We start from the raw sequence: 19,104 nt of genomic DNA on the forward strand, positions 1-19,104 counted from the left end.
TACTTTACACCTCAGATACATGATTATGCCTTGTGAAGATATTTGGCTCAGTTTAAGATTAAACACACATTAGCTACTTACTGTTAACACTGAGACCAGTCTTTGAAACACGAATACATGCAGAACATGTAGGACACACATCAAACAGTGGTTGGCTTCTCCCACAAACAGTGCTTTATAAGCAAAGCTTATCATGTGATGTCGTTTAACTACTTAAAGTACTAAGTGCATTCTACAATAGGTTGTAACATTCTTTAATGTATCCTTTCATAAAAGGTTTATGAGCTTTTATATGTATGTGTGTATGATATATATATATAGATTCATTCATGGGATATGGGCATCACTGACTAGGCCAAATCCTTATTACCGAGAGAATAATTAAGAGTCAACCACATTGCTGTGAGTATGAAAATGTAGACTAGACCAGGTAAGGATGTCATGCTTCCATCTCTAAAGAACATTAGTGAGTCAGATGTGTTTTGGTTGCGATCAGTGGTGGTTACATGGTCATCATTTAGATTAGCTTTTTATTCCAGATTTTTAAGAATTGAATTCACATGGCACCACCTACCATAGAGCATCAAAGGCTGAGGGGTGACCTTATAGAGGTTCATAAAATCATGAGGGGCATCGATAAGGTGAATAGCCAAGGTCTTTTCCCTGAGCTGGGGGAGTCCAAAACTAGAGGGCATAGGTTTAAGGTGAGAGGGGAAAGATTTAAAAGAGACCTAAGGGGCAACGTTTTTGCACAGAAGGTGGTGCGTGTATGGAATGAGCTGTTAGAGGAAGTGGTGGAGGTTGGTAAGTTGCAACAATTAAAAGGCATCTGGATGAAAAGGAAGGGTTTAGAGGGATACGGGCCAAATGCTGGCAAATGAGTGTAGATTAATTTTGGATATCTGGTCGGCATTGACGAGTTGGACCAAAGGGTCTGTTTTCATGCTGTGCAGCTCTAAGACTGTATGGTGGTATTCAAACTCATGTCCCCAGAATATTCGCCTGAGGTTCCAGATTACTAGTGCAGTGACATTATCACTACATCATCTCTTATGCTGCCCACTCACCTTCTCTTATTCTCTCTTTGTTCTTGGATCCTTTTTGGATTTCCCTGCATTCTCTGTACTCTGTCTTGTTCTCAATTGTTTGATTTGATTTAGTGTCACGTGTACTTAAGTACAGTGAGAAGCTTTGTTTACGAGCAGTACAGGTCATAGTGAGCAAGCTCATACAGATCATAGGGTGAAAAAAAGACTTGATCAGAAGCATACAGGTTACGTCGCACAGGACGTGCACTAGGCAAGATGAACATTAGCAAGATCAGCATTATTTGAAGCTAGAGAGTCATTCATCAGCCTAACAATGGCAGGGAAGAAGCTATTCTTGAACCTGCAGGTGCATGTGTTCAAGTATCTTTTGCCTGACTGAAGAGATTGTACAAAAGCATTACCAGGGTGGGATGGGTCTTTGATGATGTTAGCAGTCTTTCCACAGCAATGAGCCATGTAAATGGAGTCCATGGATGGCAGGTTGGCTTCCATGATGGTCTGGTCTGTCCACACAACCTTCTGTAGTTTGTTATGGTTCTGGGCATACCAGTTGCCATACCAGGCCATTATGCACCCGAACAGTATGCTTTCAGTGGTGCATCTGTAAAAGTTAGTGAGGATCCTTGTGGGCATGCCAAATTTCCTGAGCCGCCTGAGGAAGAAGAGGCATTGTTGTGCCTTCTTGACTGTCACATCTGCGCGGGAAGTTCAGGACAGGTTGTCGGTTATCATCACTCCCAGGAACTTGATGCTTCCAACCCTCTGATCAGTTCCATTGATGTAAATGGGGGCATGTTCTCCTCATTTCTTTGTGAAATAAATGATCAGTTCTTTAGTTTTGCCGACGTTGAGAGAGAGGTTGCTATCATTGCACCACATTACCAAGCCCTCTATCTCCTTTCTGTATTCTGCCTCATCATTGTTTGATATCGTCCTACCCACGGTGGTGTTGTCAGCAAACTTTTAGATGTGTTCTGCAACTGGCATGTGTTATAAACCTCCTGATTCTATTTTATTTTAACCTCCTATTTCGTTGTCACAAACGGAGCCCGTGCTTTGTATCCTCATCTTTTCTGTTCATTGGAATATTCAATGTTGTGTATTTTCAGCCACTGCACAATGTCCCTAGCCCCCAATATCTCTTTCTTCTCCTATCCATTTTAAATATATTGTGACCAGCAATGTTTGGTACCCATTCCTGTCCATATTTAAGCCATATTCCTATTATAGCTATGATCTGATAATCTTTCCTATATTCTTGTTCTTTTATCATTTGATCCATTTTTTTTCCCACTTCTATGCTGACATAAAACAGGAGCAGGTGTAGACCACATGGCCACTTAGCCTGTTCCACCATCCGATAAAATTATGGCATATCTTCTACACCGAATCCTCTAAATCTGCAAAATAGAACCCAAAGTTTATTGACATCTGTATGGTCAGTAACTTGGCCTTTACAGGTATGTAATTTAGAGGATACCAAACATTCACGGCCCTTTAGGTGAAGAAATCTTGATCCTAAGTGGCCAACTTCTTATTCTGAAACTGTGCCTTAGAGTTCTAGATTCTCCAGTCACGGGGAACACTTCAGCAGTATGTGCCTCTCAAGTGCTATAAAAAATTTACATGGTTCAATTCAATCAGCTCTCATTCTTGTAAATTCCAGGAAATATAAACCAAATCTACTTAATTTCTTGTTAAAGGACAATTATTTCTTGCCAGGCACCAGTACAGTACATCTTTATTGCACACTATCTCGTGTAAATATGGCTTTCTTAGGTAAGGAGAGCAAACTGCACATGGTACTCCAGGCCACACCAATCCCCTGTGTAATTAATGTAATAATTCTTTACTTTTGTACTCCAAACCTTTTGAATTAGAATTAGTGTTATTGTCACATGTACTCAAATGAGTACAGTGAAAAGTGTGCAAATTGCGTACGGTTCCATCTTAGGTGCAAAGGTTCTTAGGTACAGCTTTTACAGTTATAGTTTTTGGAAAAATAGAGAATTAAAAAAAGTGTCCAGCATTGCAGATTAGGAGTAAACTATAAAATGGAGAAAAGAAGTACAGAGAAACGAACTTCAGACCCAGTCCACAATGACATCCATCCTCCAGTCTGCACTGGGCCTTGATCCAGACCACAGGGTTCACTAGGCGGGAAGATCACTGGTATCAGTTCAAGACCAGAAGTCTACACCGAGACCATGCCAGGCTGAGAGACTGCCACATACTGCCCGAAGACCACCACACTGGGCCGCTGGAAGATTGCCACGCCAGGTCAAGAAAACGCCACGTCGGGCTGAGAGGATGCCAAACCAAGCCGAGAAGACTCCATGCCGAGCCGGCAGATTGCCATGCCGGGCCAAGAAGCCGCCTCGTCGGGTCCCTACTGAGGCCAGGAGTTCCAAGGCCAAAACTTCTTAAGCAGCCAGGTCAGTGGCTGGGAGGTCGGAGGCTAGGAGTTCCGAGGCCACAAGGTCAGAGGCTAAGTGTTCCGAGGCCTGGAGTTCCGAGGCTGGCAGTCCCGAGGCCTGGAGTTCCGAGGCTAGCAATTCCGAGGCCGGGAGGTCCGAGGCCAAAAAGAAAGAAAAGGAGGAAATAAAATACAAAAGGTAAAAAAAGAGCAACGAAAAGAATACAAACGGACAGGGCGAACAGGCTCCAACTGAAGCATCCTACTCCACTGCCATCTTGTGGACAAGTAACAAAAGCTGCCATTTGCCTCCCTAATTGCTTGCTATACCATATGCTAGATTTTTTGAATCATGTAAAAGGACTTCCTGATCCCTCTAAATGCAAACATGTCCCACTCTCGCCATTTCAAAGTAATTCAATTCTTTTATTTTCCTTACACCTAACCTGTCTATATCTCTCTGAAAATATTTTGTATCTTGCTCATTACATATATATTGTCAGCAAACTTGGAAATGTTACACCCTATTCCCTCACCTAAGTCATTAATGTAGACTAAATAGGCTTTAGTAAATCAGTAGTAATAGTCTACCAACCCTAAAATATTGCATTTATTCCAATTCTATTTTCCGTCCATTAACCAATCCTCAATCCACTACCCCAAATCCATGAGTCATAATTTTATATAATCACTTATTGCATAGTACCTAATCAGATACTTTTGAAAATTCAAATAATCCAATATCCACTGATTTCCCCTTTATCATCTTACTAGTTATGTCCTAAAAACACCTCCCAACAGCTGTGTCAAACACCAGTTTCCTTTCATAAATTATTAGTGATTTTGTGTGATCATACTTTTTTAATATCTTGTTACCATACCTTAATAATAGATTCTAGAATTTTGCCCAATACTTGACGTTATGATGACTTAGTCCTTAAAAAATGTCAGCAAAGAACTTTATTGATATTTTAGGAACATTTGGTAATGTTAATCAAAGCATTCCCGAAGAGATTATTCTATGTTGAACTGCCAGTTTCAGCCTATTTTGTTTCTTTTCCTATTTCAGCAACTGAAATAAAAACTAAACTTTTAATCAAGACACTTAAACAGACTCAATCTGTCCGTCACAAACTTTTACAGGAACCCGCAAGTTTGTGACTTCCACACTGCAGGGCCTTGAAGGAGTGATAATGGGGTCTGTTTGAACTTGGCAAATATCCCAGCTGAGTTCAGAACTCCCGCCTATGTGATTCGTGCTCCAGGCCCAATCTTTACTGGCAAAAGTGGGATCTGTTGGAAATAGGGACTGGATCTATGCAGTCAAGTCTCCCACACTATTTTTAAAGATCTCTAGAGTTGGCTCGACTCCAGTAAAATCCAGCCCAAACATTGCAAAGTTGAGCATAAGATGCTGAGAAAGCTGCAATCTAATCACAATTAAAGAAGGTATAGGGAAATAATGTTGAAAAAATCTACTGGAAAAACTCAACAGGTTTGGCAGCATATGTGGTGAGAAAGAAGAGTTAATGGTTAGGGTCCAGTGACTCTTCTTCAGAACAGATTTCCAGCATTCGCAGTTCTTTGTTTTTCTTTAAAAAATATGCACCTTCAGTGAAATGATCTGTGAAATAGTTCCAGTATGTTTATTTTGTCTAACGTTTTTGTTGTCACTTTACCTGTAGAGTACTGTCTTTCTGTAGTCACCATTGGTATAATCTGTCTCTCTCTGTAGGTTTTTCTTTCAATAATTTTAAGTACGTGGTCAAAAGTGCATATTGAGGTCACTTGTATTATTTTGCATAACCTCTGGCATTTTTTTAAAAAGTATCTCCTCTTCAGTAAACAGTCGGAAATCTTTGATTATATATTCAATCTGTAAAAAGGATTGAGCTTTGTTTGTGGGTTTATATTGTTCTTCTGCGTTGGTTGTCACCAGACTTGCTTATTCTATTGGATAAGTAAAACTCCCACCAACCTTAACTGGATTTCAATCAGTATTTTGAAGACACTGGGGAGTTTTAATGACTCTTTACTTGGGCCATGTCACTTTGTAAGCTCATTTTTAGTCTAATATTAAAACAATAAACAATGTATTTGTAGATTTCTCAAAAATTAAAATTTCACTGTGTACAGCTGAAGAAATACCTTAGGATATGGAACTTGTACTTGACATATCATTTGCATATTAATTTCTGATTTTTTGCTTCAGGTTATTTTCTGACCTTTCTGGCACCTGTGAACAATATTACTATAGTACAAGGACAGACAGCAACTTTGCACTGCAGAGTTGCAGGCAACCCAATTCCAAATATAAGGTGGCTGAAAAATGATGCTCCAGTTTTTCAAGAAGCAAGACGGATCACAATAAGAAAAACAGAATATGGTTCTCGCCTTAGAATTCAAGATCTGGATACAACAGACACAGGCTATTACCAATGTGTCGCATCCAATGGCAATAAAACCATCACAGCTACTGGGGTGCTCTATGTGAAACTTGGTATGTACATTTTAAGTAATAGACAATAAAATTATTTATATAAAATATTCAGAAACCGTAGAATTTGATTAGCTGATGTAGTATGCATTCTTCTACCATGAATTCTACCATGAGTAGTCATGGAAAAGGACACAAGTGGCCCTTGGGTGAGGGTGCTTAATTGGGCAAGAGCCAATTACACCCAAATTAGATAGGAACTGGAGAATGTGGATTCGAAGTAGTTACTTGAGGGCAAATCTACCTCTGGCATGTGGGAGGCTTTTAAAGACCAATTAACTAAAGTGCAGGACATGCATGTCCCTGCAAAACTAAAGGATAGGAATGACAAATTCAGGCACCAAGGATGACAATGGAAATTGTAAGGTTAGTCAAAAGAAAAAGGGAAGCATATGACAAGTCTAGGCAGCTACAAATTGACGAAGCCCTGGAGGAGTAGAGAGAAATTAGGAAGAAACTTAAATGGGCAATTAGGAAGTGAAAAAGGGACCATGAAATGTCTTTAGCAAACAGGGACAAGGAGAATCCCAAGGCTTTTTATGCATATGTTAGAAGAAAGTGGGTAACAAGGGAAAGAGTAGGTCCACTTAAGGATGAAGGAGGGAAGTTATATGTAGAGCCACAGGAAGTGAGGAAGATCCTGAATGAGTACTTTGTATCAGTTTTCACCAAGGAGAAGGACATGACTAATGTTGACATCAGTGATGAATGTGTGAATACTCTAGAGAATGTCAAAGGAAGTTTTGGGAATCCTAAATTGCATTAAGATAGACAAGTGCCCAGGACCAGATGGGATTACCCCAGGTTACTCAGAGACCCAAGGGAGGAAATAGCCAGGGCATTGGCAGATATCTTCACATCCTCGCTGATCACAGGTGAAGTTCCAGAGCACTGGAGATTAGCGAATGTTGTTCCCTTATTTAAGAAAAGATGCGGGGATAATCCAGGAAACTGTACGCCGGTGAGATGGGAGGGCTTTGGCGAGAGTGACGATCATTCGGCAGAAGAGGAGTAGAAAATGACTGAGGCAGTGAGCTGGTGGCAGCCAGAAGGAGGTGTTCAGGTAATGGAGGATTGAGTTCAAGAGCCATGAAGTTATGCTCCAGCTATACAAAAGCCTGGTTCGGCCACATCTGGAGTATTGTGTCCAGTTCTGGTCACCTCATTACAGGAAAGATGTGGAAGCGTTAGGAAAGGTGCAGAGGAGATTTACCAGGATGTTGCCTGGAATGGAGGGAAGGTCTTACGAGGAAAGGTTGAGAAAGCTGGGGCTTTTCTCTTTAGAACGACGAAGGATGAGAGGTGACTTGATAGAGGTGTACAAAATGATCAGAGGTATAGATAGAGTAGACAGCCAGAGACTTTTTCCTAGGGTGGAGGTTGCTTTTACGAGGGGACATAGTTTTAAAGTGAAAGGAGGTAGATATCGGGGAGATGTCAGAGGTAGGTTCTTTACTCAGAGAGTGGTAGGAGTGTGGAATGCATTGCCGGAGAGGGTAGTGGAGTCGGCCTTATTAGGGGCATTTAAGCAGCTATTAGATAGGCATATGGATGATAGTATAAAGTAGCGGTGGAGGTTAGATAGACCTTAGGTTTCTGTAAAAGTTCGGCACAACATCATGAGCCGAAGGGCCTGTACTGTGCTCTACTGTTCTATGTTCTATGTTCTGTGTTGCAACTGATCCATGGGCCATGCAGTCAATATTACTACTTTAACTACTGTGTATTGCAGCGTAAGGGCACACAGAAGTTTTGTGTTTAAGTAAACGGTTTTCTACTGACTGCAGAATCTGGGGTATCATCCTGCAATTGAAGGGAATATCTTAGGAGATATCTCGAAGTTAAATATTTTTGAGATAAAATATAAAATTGGCATTGATCACTGATTTGTCCAATATTTCAACTCATCAGGTATTAACTTTGTTCTATTCTTTCTTCTAGGTCAGTCTCCAACTCATAGTCCACATCACAGTTCACAGTAAGTAACCTGATGACCCCTATTTGCGAGAAACATTTTGCAGATCTACAGATCATGTCAGAGCATATTATAAAACTTCTTTGAGAACAAAAGAATTTATTTTTATTTTTCTTCCCTTTTCTATTTAGAATATTTCCAAAAAGTGTTGTGACATATAGAATGGGAATGTGGAGATGTAGAATGAAATTACATTATCTTTAAGAGTGGGAATCAGTTCAGTGGTACATTGCCAAGATGATGCAAATCAGATTGTGAATTTACAGTTGGATGGAATTCCAGGTGCAGTAGACTGAAGTTCCTACATGCTATTCTTCTGTTCCATCCTCAAAGAAAAGACAATATTTGCACTTGTATTAGAAACTGTTTAGTACCATAATACAGTACAATATAGATTTGCAGCTAAGTCTTTTATCCAAAATTATTCACTTTTAATATGTATTACAGAAAATGTATTTTGAGGGAAAATTTTCAAAATGATTAGACAAAGTAACAATATGGATTGGTTATTGACTTCTAGTTTTAATTTGAACGAACTCCAATTATAAACTGGCTGCTCTGGTTTTATTTTCTGTATATTCCATTCACATTAACACCCTTTTAAAATGGAGATTTAATCTGATGTTGGGAGTCACTTTTTTGGTGTGGTTGAGTGTACATTTTATTCTCAGAGCAAAAATATTCTGAAACAAATTCTCGATTCTTCGAAGTGTTAGGTTAATTCTTTCAATACAAAGACCTTGACTAGTGCACCTGGTGCCCCTAAACTGCCAAATGGTATTTGTTGGTTTTGGCAGTTTTCAAATCTGGAAGCATAGCAACTGCAGAGGGCTAAGGCTGAAACAAAGACTTCATTTCATTCACATGTAATTCAGCTCTTCAAGGAAGGATAAAATAAAATGTATTTGTACTACTTGGCACAATTAACTTTATTATAAAAATAATTTTTCAGTTTTTAGTTCTCTAAACTTAATGGATAGAGGTGAAATGGCACCATTTTTGAGCTGTGAATTTATGGCTCCTGAAACATGATTCATTTCCCCATATATATTGAGCAATCGTTGAGCATGGCTGCCTATATTTCCTAATTTTTCCATGTTTATACTTTGGGGTGGTTTTGGATTCTTTTGCATTAAATCGGAACAACGCAAGTGGAAATTCATGAGAATAAATTTTCATGAAGGCTGGGGAGGAACAAAATAAGAGAGATATTCTTAAGAAACAGTGGACTGGATTTTCCTGAAGGAAATGTAAAGCATATGTCACAAAATATCCTGATTCTGCAAACCTATATCCGTTAAAAGGCCTCTGCCCACAATACATTTATGCCTCTGTGTGTCTGTGTGCGCGTGCACGCATGCGTGTGTAATCAAATATGGTAATAGAGATTGGCAAGTGGAAAGGTGGGCAGGCTAGAAGACTATCCTCCATTTAGTGGTATATTGGCACAGTTATAATCATTACTATAAAGCCCTCAAGTTCTCACTTTTCCTCCATTTCACCTTCTTTCTTCCATTCTCCCTCTAAGTCTTTTCATTTCTCCCATATTGCCCCCATCATGTAACCTCCATCTCTCCCATGCTCTGTCCAAACTCCATGCATCCTCTATGCCCCCATTATCTTCCACAGACCTTTCATTGCCATTAACAACTCCTCTATATCGTCTCTCCAAGTATCTGTTGTGCACAGAATCATTCAACATTGGGAATTTCAAATCCTCCTCCACACCAACTGGAGTTCTGATAGAGTTGGACCCAATCCTGGTTGGGCAGCTGAGAAGAGTGATAGGCCACAGTGCAGCCCTGATCTCAAGTCATGAATGTACAAAAAGTCCATTTAATATTCTTTTTGAAACACCACAACCATTTATAGAATGTCAAAATCTTTTATATACTTTACACCAGTTAATTGTATATAAACAAACAAAAGCACTGAAAAACCATATCAAAGAAATTGCAATTTATTACAAGATAATAATGATGCAAATCAAACAAAATTTGCTTTCCCCTTTGCAACTGTAAAGTATTGCCTGATGAATTAAGCAGATTAATTGTTCATGGAACTCAGACAGGTCATCTGGTAGTTATATCCACAGAAAAAGTTAGAACAGATAGCCAGATATCAACTATTTTTTCAGATAGTGTAATGAATGCTTAGCTCAGCTTCAAAAAGTATAAAGCACTTGGCTAAGCAGGCAATGTTAACATAAATGCAAAGGGTTGCTTTGGTTGACATCTTCATTAACTTGGAATAACCTATGCTTTCTTTGAAGAATTTATTTCAATACCTTTGTTTGTTTACAGAAGATAAGTCGTGTAAAACAGATAATAACATTTTGTTCCTCGTATTTTCAATGGATATAATTGATTGAAAGTTTTGAGAAGGTAAAAGGGGACAATGCATTTCAAAGAGAGTGCTAAAGAAGTGTTTTTCAGAGATAGCAAGAACTGAAAATGCTGGAGTCAGAGTCAACACAGTGTGGAGCTGGAGGAACACAGCAGGTCAGGCAGCATCAGAGGAACAGGAAAGTTGATGTTTTGGGTCGGGACCCTTCATCAAAACTCCGAAGAGAAGAAGAAATGTTCTTATTTGGTTCCCGACGCCATGTATATATTTCACAGTTGTTCACTACTCTTTTAACTTACCATAAATAAAACCTACTAACAGCATGCCCAACTCCATCAATATTATGGGCAGTTTGAAAATCTTATCTCCACAATGGAGCTAGCAAAAGTGGGAATGCAGCTTGTGAAGCAGTCCATTATCCTGTGCAGACCAAAATAACTGAAAATGGGGGTAGGTGCAGGAATCTCAAAATCAGGTCCCACATGCATTTTTAAAAGCCCCCTTATTTGGCCCAGTTCCACAAAAATTCTGACCCACAATACAGCAAAAACAAATGGATCTGTAGACAAGTGACCCAAAAAGAACGTCTGTGCTTTGACACATAGAACAGCAAATGTAAGCAGATGGAATATGTTAGTCACAATAGTGGGAATGTATTGCATGCTCCCAAACAGTGCAAAAAAAAAGCAGCAAATTTGTAAACACTTTGGAGAGGTAGATATTAGCAATAACAAGGTGTGGACCTGAATGAACACAGCAGGCCAGGCAGCATCAGAGGAGCAGGAAAGCTGACGTTTCGGGTCTGGACCCTTCTTCAGAAATTTCTGAATTTCTTAATCTCAGTGATTTCTGAAGAAGGGTCCAGACCCGAAACATCAGCTTTCCTGCTGCTCTGATGCTGCCTGGCCTGCTGTGTTCATCCAGCTCCACACCTTGTTATCTCAGACTCCAGCATCGGCAGTTCCTACTATCTCGAGATATTAGCAATTATGCTTGAACCGTGGGAGATCCTAATTATCCACAATTTTACAGGCATAGGATAAATGGGAATGATGAGACAGGAATGGCATTTTGAATACGTTCAGGACTATTTTCTCAGTGATGTTAAGATCTGCTTTAGGATTTCTGAGGAAATGAACATCATTACGTAAATTGAAATTCTGTCTTTTTTGAGCAGTTAATGATTGGGTGTTTGGAACTGAGAGAATTTTATTGAAATTGCTGCTGATTCCTAATTAGAGGGAATGAAAATTGTGACATGGAAGCTATAAGGATGTTGTAGATAAGCTAGCAGCCAAAACAAATAACTGGTAGTTAAATTTCAGTATAGGAAAATAAAACATGAAGCTAAATATAAGTATTTTTGAATAGTAGAATTTAAAATGGAGAGAAGAAGAATGGGTATGTAAACATACACATCTTTACAGTTTGCAGGACCCATAGAAAAGCTCATTAAGAGACTTGTAGAATGCTTGTTTTTATGTTTAGAAAAAAAAACTGAATGCAAAAGATTGTAATGAATACCTACAAATTTGTGGACCTCATTTGGAGTATTGTGTAAAATGTTCAAAAAGTACAGGCATGAGAGAGGTAGACAATGTGAACATGAGATTGGAAAGTGACATTATAAGTTATAAAGTTGTACTTACAAAGAGGAGTAATATTTCATAAATTAATCAAGCTTAGAGATGATAAGATCACTGAGCTGGACCAATTTGTTTCCACAAATTTTTTATAAAATTCTAGGGCAGAAGTAATAGTGGATGTTAGTGAGAAGTGATTCTATTAGAATCTGGGAGAAGTCAGCTCACTCACCATATCTGTGAAGGGGGTCTAGGAGGACTTGATGCTCAGGCAAGAGCAAGAACATCCAACAGTGGGTGTGAGTGAGAAGTGACTGTACTGAATTCTGGGAGAAGCTGAGAGAAGCAGGACAAGCCAAGGGTATAAAAGTCAGGACTCAACTGCACAGGGTGAAGTGCTGACAGTTAAGCTAAATATGGAAGTTTAGGGAAGTGGGGGAGGAGTGAGAGGAGGAGTGGAGTCGAGAGATCAAGACCCAGACAAAAGGGTGTGAACAAGTCGGGAGGAGCAGCTGTCTTGGGGAGCAAACTACTGCAGCTGCTGAAGGCATGAGAGAAAGGAGAATGAGAAGGAAATTGAACCGTGATATCACAGCCAACAGGTAAGTGAGTGGCTGGTGACTGTAGTTTTTCTTTTCTCTTATTTTATCTTGGCTTTGCTGCTGTTGTCATTAAGTTAACTTAAGCGTTAAGTCATTGCAGGAGATCCCAGACCTGTGACATGCTCCTCCTGTGCGATATGGGAATTCAGGCACCCTTCCAATGTCCTTGATTCCTTCACATGCAGGAAGCAAGTCCAGTTGCAGCACCTGTCTGACCACTTGATGGCTCTGGAGCTGCAGCAAGATTCACTTTGGAGCATCTGCGAGGCTGAGGAAATTGTAATAGGACATTCATTAAGATTTGGGGGATGCGATGGCCGAGTGGTATTATTGCTGGACTGTTAATCCAGAGACCCAGATAATGTTTTGGGAACCTGTGTTTGAATCCTGGCATGGCAGATGGTGGAATTTGAATTCAATAAAATATCTGGAATTAAGAATCTAATGATGAATCCATTGTCGATTGTCGGAAAAACCCATCTGGTTCACTAATATCCTTTAGGGAAGGAAATTGCCATCCTTACCTGGTCTGGCCTACATGTGACTCCAGACCCACAGCAATGTGGTTGGCTCTCAGCTGCTCTCTGGGCAATTAGGGATGGGCAATAAATGCTGCCTAGCCAGCAACGCCCTTATCCTGTGAATGAATAAAGAAAAAAAAATGGTTACACTGCAGGTAAAAATTAGTGAGGAAGGTAGGGAATGGGTGACCACCTGATAGAGGAAGAGTACCTCTGCCACTCTTTTTCCTGCCTGCTGTGCAGCACAACCAGCCACAGTGCCATGAACCAGGCTGCTGCCATCTTCCCCTGTGGTCATCTCCCTCCAAAACATATATACCGTTTTGGATACTGTTGGGGAGATGGCTCACCAGGGGAAGATGGCAGCAGCCTGGTTCATGGCACTGTGGCTGGCTGTGCTGTGCAGGAGGCAGCAAAAAGAGTGGCAGAGTTACAGTGATTGGGAGGATTCAGTTGTAAGAGGAATAGATAGGCATTTCTGCAGCTGCAAATTAGAGTTCAGGATGGTATGTTGCTTCCCAGGTGCAAGGGTCAAGGAGGTCTCAGAGCGGCTGCAGGATATTCTGGAGGGGGTGGGTGAGCAGCTAGCTGTCATGGTGCGTGTAGGCGATACAGGTAAAAAACAGGATGAGGTCCTACAAGCTGAATTTAGGAAGTTAGGAATTAAATTAAAAAGTAGGACCTCAAAGGTAGTAATCTTGGGATTGTTACTACTGCCACGCACTATAGGCAGAGTGGAAGTGGCAGGATAGCTAATATGAATATGTGGCTACAAGAGGGAGGGATGCAAATTCCTTGGACGTTGGAACCACTTCTGGGGAGGTGGGACCAGTACAAACTGGATGATCTGCAGCTGGACAGGACTGAAACCAATCCTGGGGGGAGTGTTTGCTAGAGCTGTTAGGGAGGGTTTAAACTAATACAGCAGGGGAATGGGAACCAATGCAGGAAGTCGGAGGGAAGTAAAGTGGGGACAGAAACAAAAGGCAGTAAAGGGAAAAGTGAAAGTGGAAGGCAGAGAAACCAAAGACAAAAATCAAATTGGGCCACATTATATCATAATTCTAAAAGGGTAATAAACGTCAAAATATGAGCCTGAAGGCTGTGTCTCAATGCGAGGTTCATTTGTAATAAGGTGGATGATTTTTTTTTTTCTTTATTCATTCACAGGATGAGGACGTTGCTGGCTAGACCAGCATTTATTGCATATATCTAATGGCCCAGAGGGCAGTTTAGAGTCAACCATATTACTGTGGGTCTGGAGTCACATGTATGCCAGACCAGGTAAGGATGGCAGTTTCCTTCCCTAAAGGACAGTAATGAACCAGATGGGGTTTTTCCTGACAATCGGCAATGGATTCATGATTATCTTTAGACCCTTCATTCCAGATATTAATTGAATTCAAATTCCACCATTTGCCGTGGCAGGATTCGAACCCAGGTCCCCAAAACATTACCTGGATTTCTGGATTAACAGTCCAGCAATAATACCCCCAGGCCATTGCATCCAACATTAACTACCCAGACAGTTATTAATGGATATGATGTAATTGTGATCATGGATACCTGGCTCCAGGGTGACCAAGGATGGGAACTCAACACCCAGGACTAATCAATTTTAAGATAGATGGAAAGGGAAGGGAGGTAGGGTCGCATTACTAGTTTAAGAGGAGATTAATAATAAGGAATTAATTAATAATAAGGAAAGACATTAGCCTGGATGATGTGGAATCTGTATGGGTGGAGCTACGGAACACCAAAGGGAAAAAAATGTTAGTGGGAGTTCTATACAGGCCACCAAACAGTAGTTGTGAGGTTGGGGATGGCGTCAAACAGGAAATTAGAGATGTGTGCAGTAAGGGTACAGCAGTTATTATGGGTGACTGCAGTCTGCATATTGATTTGACTAACGAAACTGGTAGCAATGCAATGGAGGAGGATTCCTAGAACGTATGAGGAATGGTTTACTCAACCATCTCTCAAGGAACCATCTAGAGAGCAGGCCATCCTATCCTGGGTATTGAGTAATGAGAGATGATTAATTAGCACCCTTGTGGTGCGAGATTCTTTGGAGAAAAGTGGCCATAATATGGTAGAGTTCTTCATTAAGATAGAGAGTGACACAGTTACATCTAAGACTAGGGTCCTGAAATTAAAGAAAGCTAACTTTGGTGGTATGAGACATGTATTGGCTAGTATAAGCTGGCCAAGGATACTTCAGAGGTTGATGGTGGATTGGCAATGGCAGACATTTAAAGAACACATGGATGAACTTCAACAATTGTACATCTTTGTCTGGCATAAGGGTAAAACAGGGAAGGCGGCTCACCCATGGCTAACAAGGGAAATCAGGGATAATGTTAAAGCCAAAGAGGAGGCATATAAATTAGCTAGAAAAAGCAGCAAACTTGAGGACTGGGAGAAATGTAAAATTCAGCAGAGGAGGGTTTAATATGGAAAGGGAAAGTAGAATACAAGAGAAAGTAGAATACAAGAGTAAGCTTGAGGAAAATGTAAAAACTGACTGCAAATCTTCTATAGATATATGAAGAGAAGAAGACTGGTGAAGACAAATGTAGCTCCTTTACTGTTACAATCAGGTCAATTCAAAATGGACAAAAAAGAGACGGCAGATCACTTGAACAAATACTTTGGATTTGTCTTCGCTACGAGGATACAAATAACCTTCTGGGAATGCTAGGGGACAGAGGGTCAAGCATAAAGGAGGAACTGAAAGAAGTCCTTATTAGTCAGGAAATGGTATTGGGGAAATTGATGGGATTAAACCGATAAGTCACCAGAATACTTAAGGAAGTGCCCCTAGAAATAATGGACACAATGGTGATCGTTTTCCAGCATTCTAAAGACTCTGGAAGAGTTCCAATGGACTAGAGGGTAGCTAATGTAATCCCACTTTTTGAAAAAGGAGGGAGAGAGAAAACGGGGAATTATAGTTTGGCTAGTCTGATGTCTTTGGTGGGGAAAATGCTGGAGTCAATCATAAGGATGTACTAACTGAGCATTTGGAAAGTGGTGGCAGGATTGGTCCATGTCAGTATGGATTCATGAAAGGAAAATCGTGCTTGACAAATCTGGAATTTTTGAGGATGTGACCATTAGAGTGGACAAGGGTGAATCAGTGGATGTTGTGTATCTGGACTTTCAAAAGGCTTTTGACAAGGTCCTACACAAGAGATTAGTAAGCAAAATTAAAGCTCATAGTACTGGAGGTAATGTGTTAATGTGGTTGGCAGACAGAAAGCAGAGATTTGGAATGAACTGGTCATTTTCAGGGTGGCAGGCAGTGACGAGTGGGGTACTGCAGGGTTCAGTACTGGGACCCTAGCTGTTCACAATATACATTAACGATTTGGATGAAGGAATTAATGCAATATCTCCAAATTTGCAGAGACACTAAGCTGGGTGGCAGTGTGTACTAAGAGGCTGCAGGGTGACTTGGACAGGCTGGCTGAGTGGGTAATTACTTGGCAAAAGTAATATAATATGGATAAATGTGAGGTTATTCGCTTTGGTGGCAAAAACAGGAAAGCAGATTATTATTTGAATGATGGCAGTTTAGGAAAAGGTGAGGTGCAACAAGACCTGAGTGTCACAGTGGATCAGTCGCTGAAGGTTGGCATGCAGGTGCAACAGGCGGTGAGGAAAGCTAGTGGCATACTGGCATTCATAGCGAGAGGATTTGATTATAGGAGTAGGGATGTCTTGCTGCAGTTATACAGTGCCTTGGTGAGGCCACACTTTGAGTATTGTGTGTAGTTTTGGTCTCCTAGTCCGAGAAAGGACATTCTTGCTATTGAGGGAGTCCAACAAAAGTTCATCAGACTGATTCCTGGGATGGCAGGAATGACATATGAAGACAGACTGGATGGACTTTGTTTGTACTCACTGGAAGTTAGGAGAATGAGGGGGTATCTCATAGAAACATATAAAATCGTGATGGGACTGGCCAGGCTAGATGTGGAAAGAATGTTACCAGTGTTGGCGAAGTCTAGAACTAGGGGTCACAGTTTAAGGGTAAGACATTCAGGACTGAGATGAGGAAGAATTTGTTCACTCAGAGTTGTGAATCTGTGAATACCACAGAAAGCTGTTGGGGCCAGTTTGTTAGAAATATCCAAGACGTGGCCCTTGTGGGTAAAGGAATCAAGGGGTAGGGAGAGAAAGCGGGAGTGATATACTGAAATTGCCTTATCAGCCATGATCATATTGAATAGTGGTGCAGGCTTGAAGGGTTGAATGGCCTACTCCTGATCCTACTTTCTATGTTTCAATGTAGCAGGGTTATTGCTGAAAATTCTAATAAATCATTACGAGAAGTTGTAGTGCCAAAGAATTGTTAGGTAGCAGGTAAATAAAGGTCAATCAACTTAGCATCAGAGGTAGGAAAAATAATGGAAGCCCAACCAAGGAGAAAATGGAAAATATTTCAAAGCCAATATTATAATGATGACCAGCATGGATTTCAAAAGAGAAGAGATTTACGAGAATGGTTCCAGGGATGAGAACCTTCAGTTATCAGGATAGACTGGAGAGTTTTGGGCTGTTCTCCTTGGGGAGAAGAAGGTTCAGAGGAGATGTGATCAAAGATTTTAAAATCACAAGAGGCCTGGATAGTTATGAAAAAATGTGTTCCCTTTCAGAAAAGTTAAAAGAGTAAGAGGGTACAGATTTCAGATGATTTGCAAATGTAGTAAATGTGAGATGAGAAAGGTCACTTTCACAGAACAGAGTGGTTTGGGGCTGAAATGTAATGCCTAAAAGTGTGATTGAGGCAGAGTCAATTGAGGTTTTCAAGAGAGCTCTAGATGATTACTGTAAAAGGAAAGCAATGTGCAAGGTTATGTGCAAACAAATGGCACCAAGTCATAATGCTCATTGAATAACCAGTGCAGAGTCTGTCTTCTGCACCACAACAATTCTGAGATTCTGTGAAGTCTTTCTTGACCAAACTTTTTGAATTATTTGAGAGAGTTACAGAAAGTGTCAAGGGAATTAAAATTTATCTGGATTTTCAAAAGGTCTCTGATACGATACCACACGATGCTGTTAATGAACGTCTGTCAGAGTAGAGCATCCACAGTCCAGGAACAAGTAACGATGTGGATAGCTAACCAGAACTCAGAAAGCAGCGATGTGGTAAAGAATACTTGTCATTGTGGCAGAAGGTAGAAAGAGGAGGTCCAGAAGGACTATTAGTGGAACCACTGTGCTACATATTCCATGTTAACTTTGGAATCAAAATAAAGTGGCAATTTAATTATTTTTTAAATTATTAATTCGTGAGATGTGAGTGTCATTTTTTGCCCACCTCAAATTGTACTTGAGAAAGTGGTAGTGAACTGACTTCTTGAGTTGTTACAGTGGATCTTATCAACTTTGGTATCAAAGAACAGTACAGCATAGGAACAGGCCCTTCAGCCCTCTAAGCCTGCGCCAACACATTTTGCCTTTCTGTACTAAAACTGTCTTCACTTACAGGATCCGTAACCCTCTATTCCCTTCCTGTCCACGTATTCGTCCAGGTGTTTCTTGAATGCTGCTATTGTATCTGCTTCCACCAACTCTGGCAGCACGTTCCAGGCACTCACCACCCTTTTGGTGAAAAACCTGCCTTGCACATCTTTTAAACCTCCCCCCTGCACCTTGAATCTGTGTCCCCTAGTAATTGATTACTCTACCCTGGGAAAAAGCCTCATACTTTCCACTCTATCCATGCCGTTCACAATCATATAAACTTCTAGCAAGTCGCCCCTCAAATTCCTGTGTTCAAGTGAAAACAAAATCCAGTCGATCCAACCTTTCTTCATAGCTAAAATCCCCCACACCAGACAACATCCTGGTAAACCTTTTTTGCACCCTCTACAAAGCATCCACATCCTTGTGGGGGGAAGTGGTGACCAGAACTGTACACAAGGACCTAACTAAAATTCTATAAAGCTGTAGCATAACTTATCTAGCCTTATACTCAGTGCCCCTTCTAATGAAGGCAAGTATGCAGTAGGCCTTTTTTACTACCTTATCTACCTGTGCTGCCACCTTCAGTGATATGTAGACCTGCACACTCAGATCCCTCTGCATATCAATACTCCTAAGG

General features: G+C 40.6%; 2 protein-coding genes across 7 annotated transcripts in view; both read left to right on the forward strand.

The window, feature by feature from the left end:
• The window catches only part of auh (AU RNA binding protein/enoyl-CoA hydratase), a 941,118-nt gene that overhangs the window by 427,964 nt on the left and 494,050 nt on the right, over positions 1-19,104 (forward strand). The window lies entirely within an intron of this gene.
• ror2 (receptor tyrosine kinase-like orphan receptor 2) overlaps positions 1-19,104 on the forward strand; it is a 343,404-nt gene that overhangs the window by 269,009 nt on the left and 55,291 nt on the right. For both annotated transcript variants that reach the window (XM_048595341.1, XM_048595342.1), the window contains exons 3-4: positions 5,678-5,965; positions 7,904-7,940. In XM_048595341.1, the coding sequence (XP_048451298.1) occupies positions 5,678-5,965; positions 7,904-7,940 (325 nt within the window). The remainder of the gene's footprint in view (positions 1-5,677; positions 5,966-7,903; positions 7,941-19,104) is intronic.

The sequence above is a fragment of the Rhincodon typus genome, chromosome 3 (genome assembly GCF_021869965.1).
Source record: "Rhincodon typus isolate 14 chromosome 3, sRhiTyp1.1, whole genome shotgun sequence".
In the NCBI taxonomy this organism is placed as follows: Eukaryota; Metazoa; Chordata; class Chondrichthyes; order Orectolobiformes; family Rhincodontidae; genus Rhincodon; species Rhincodon typus.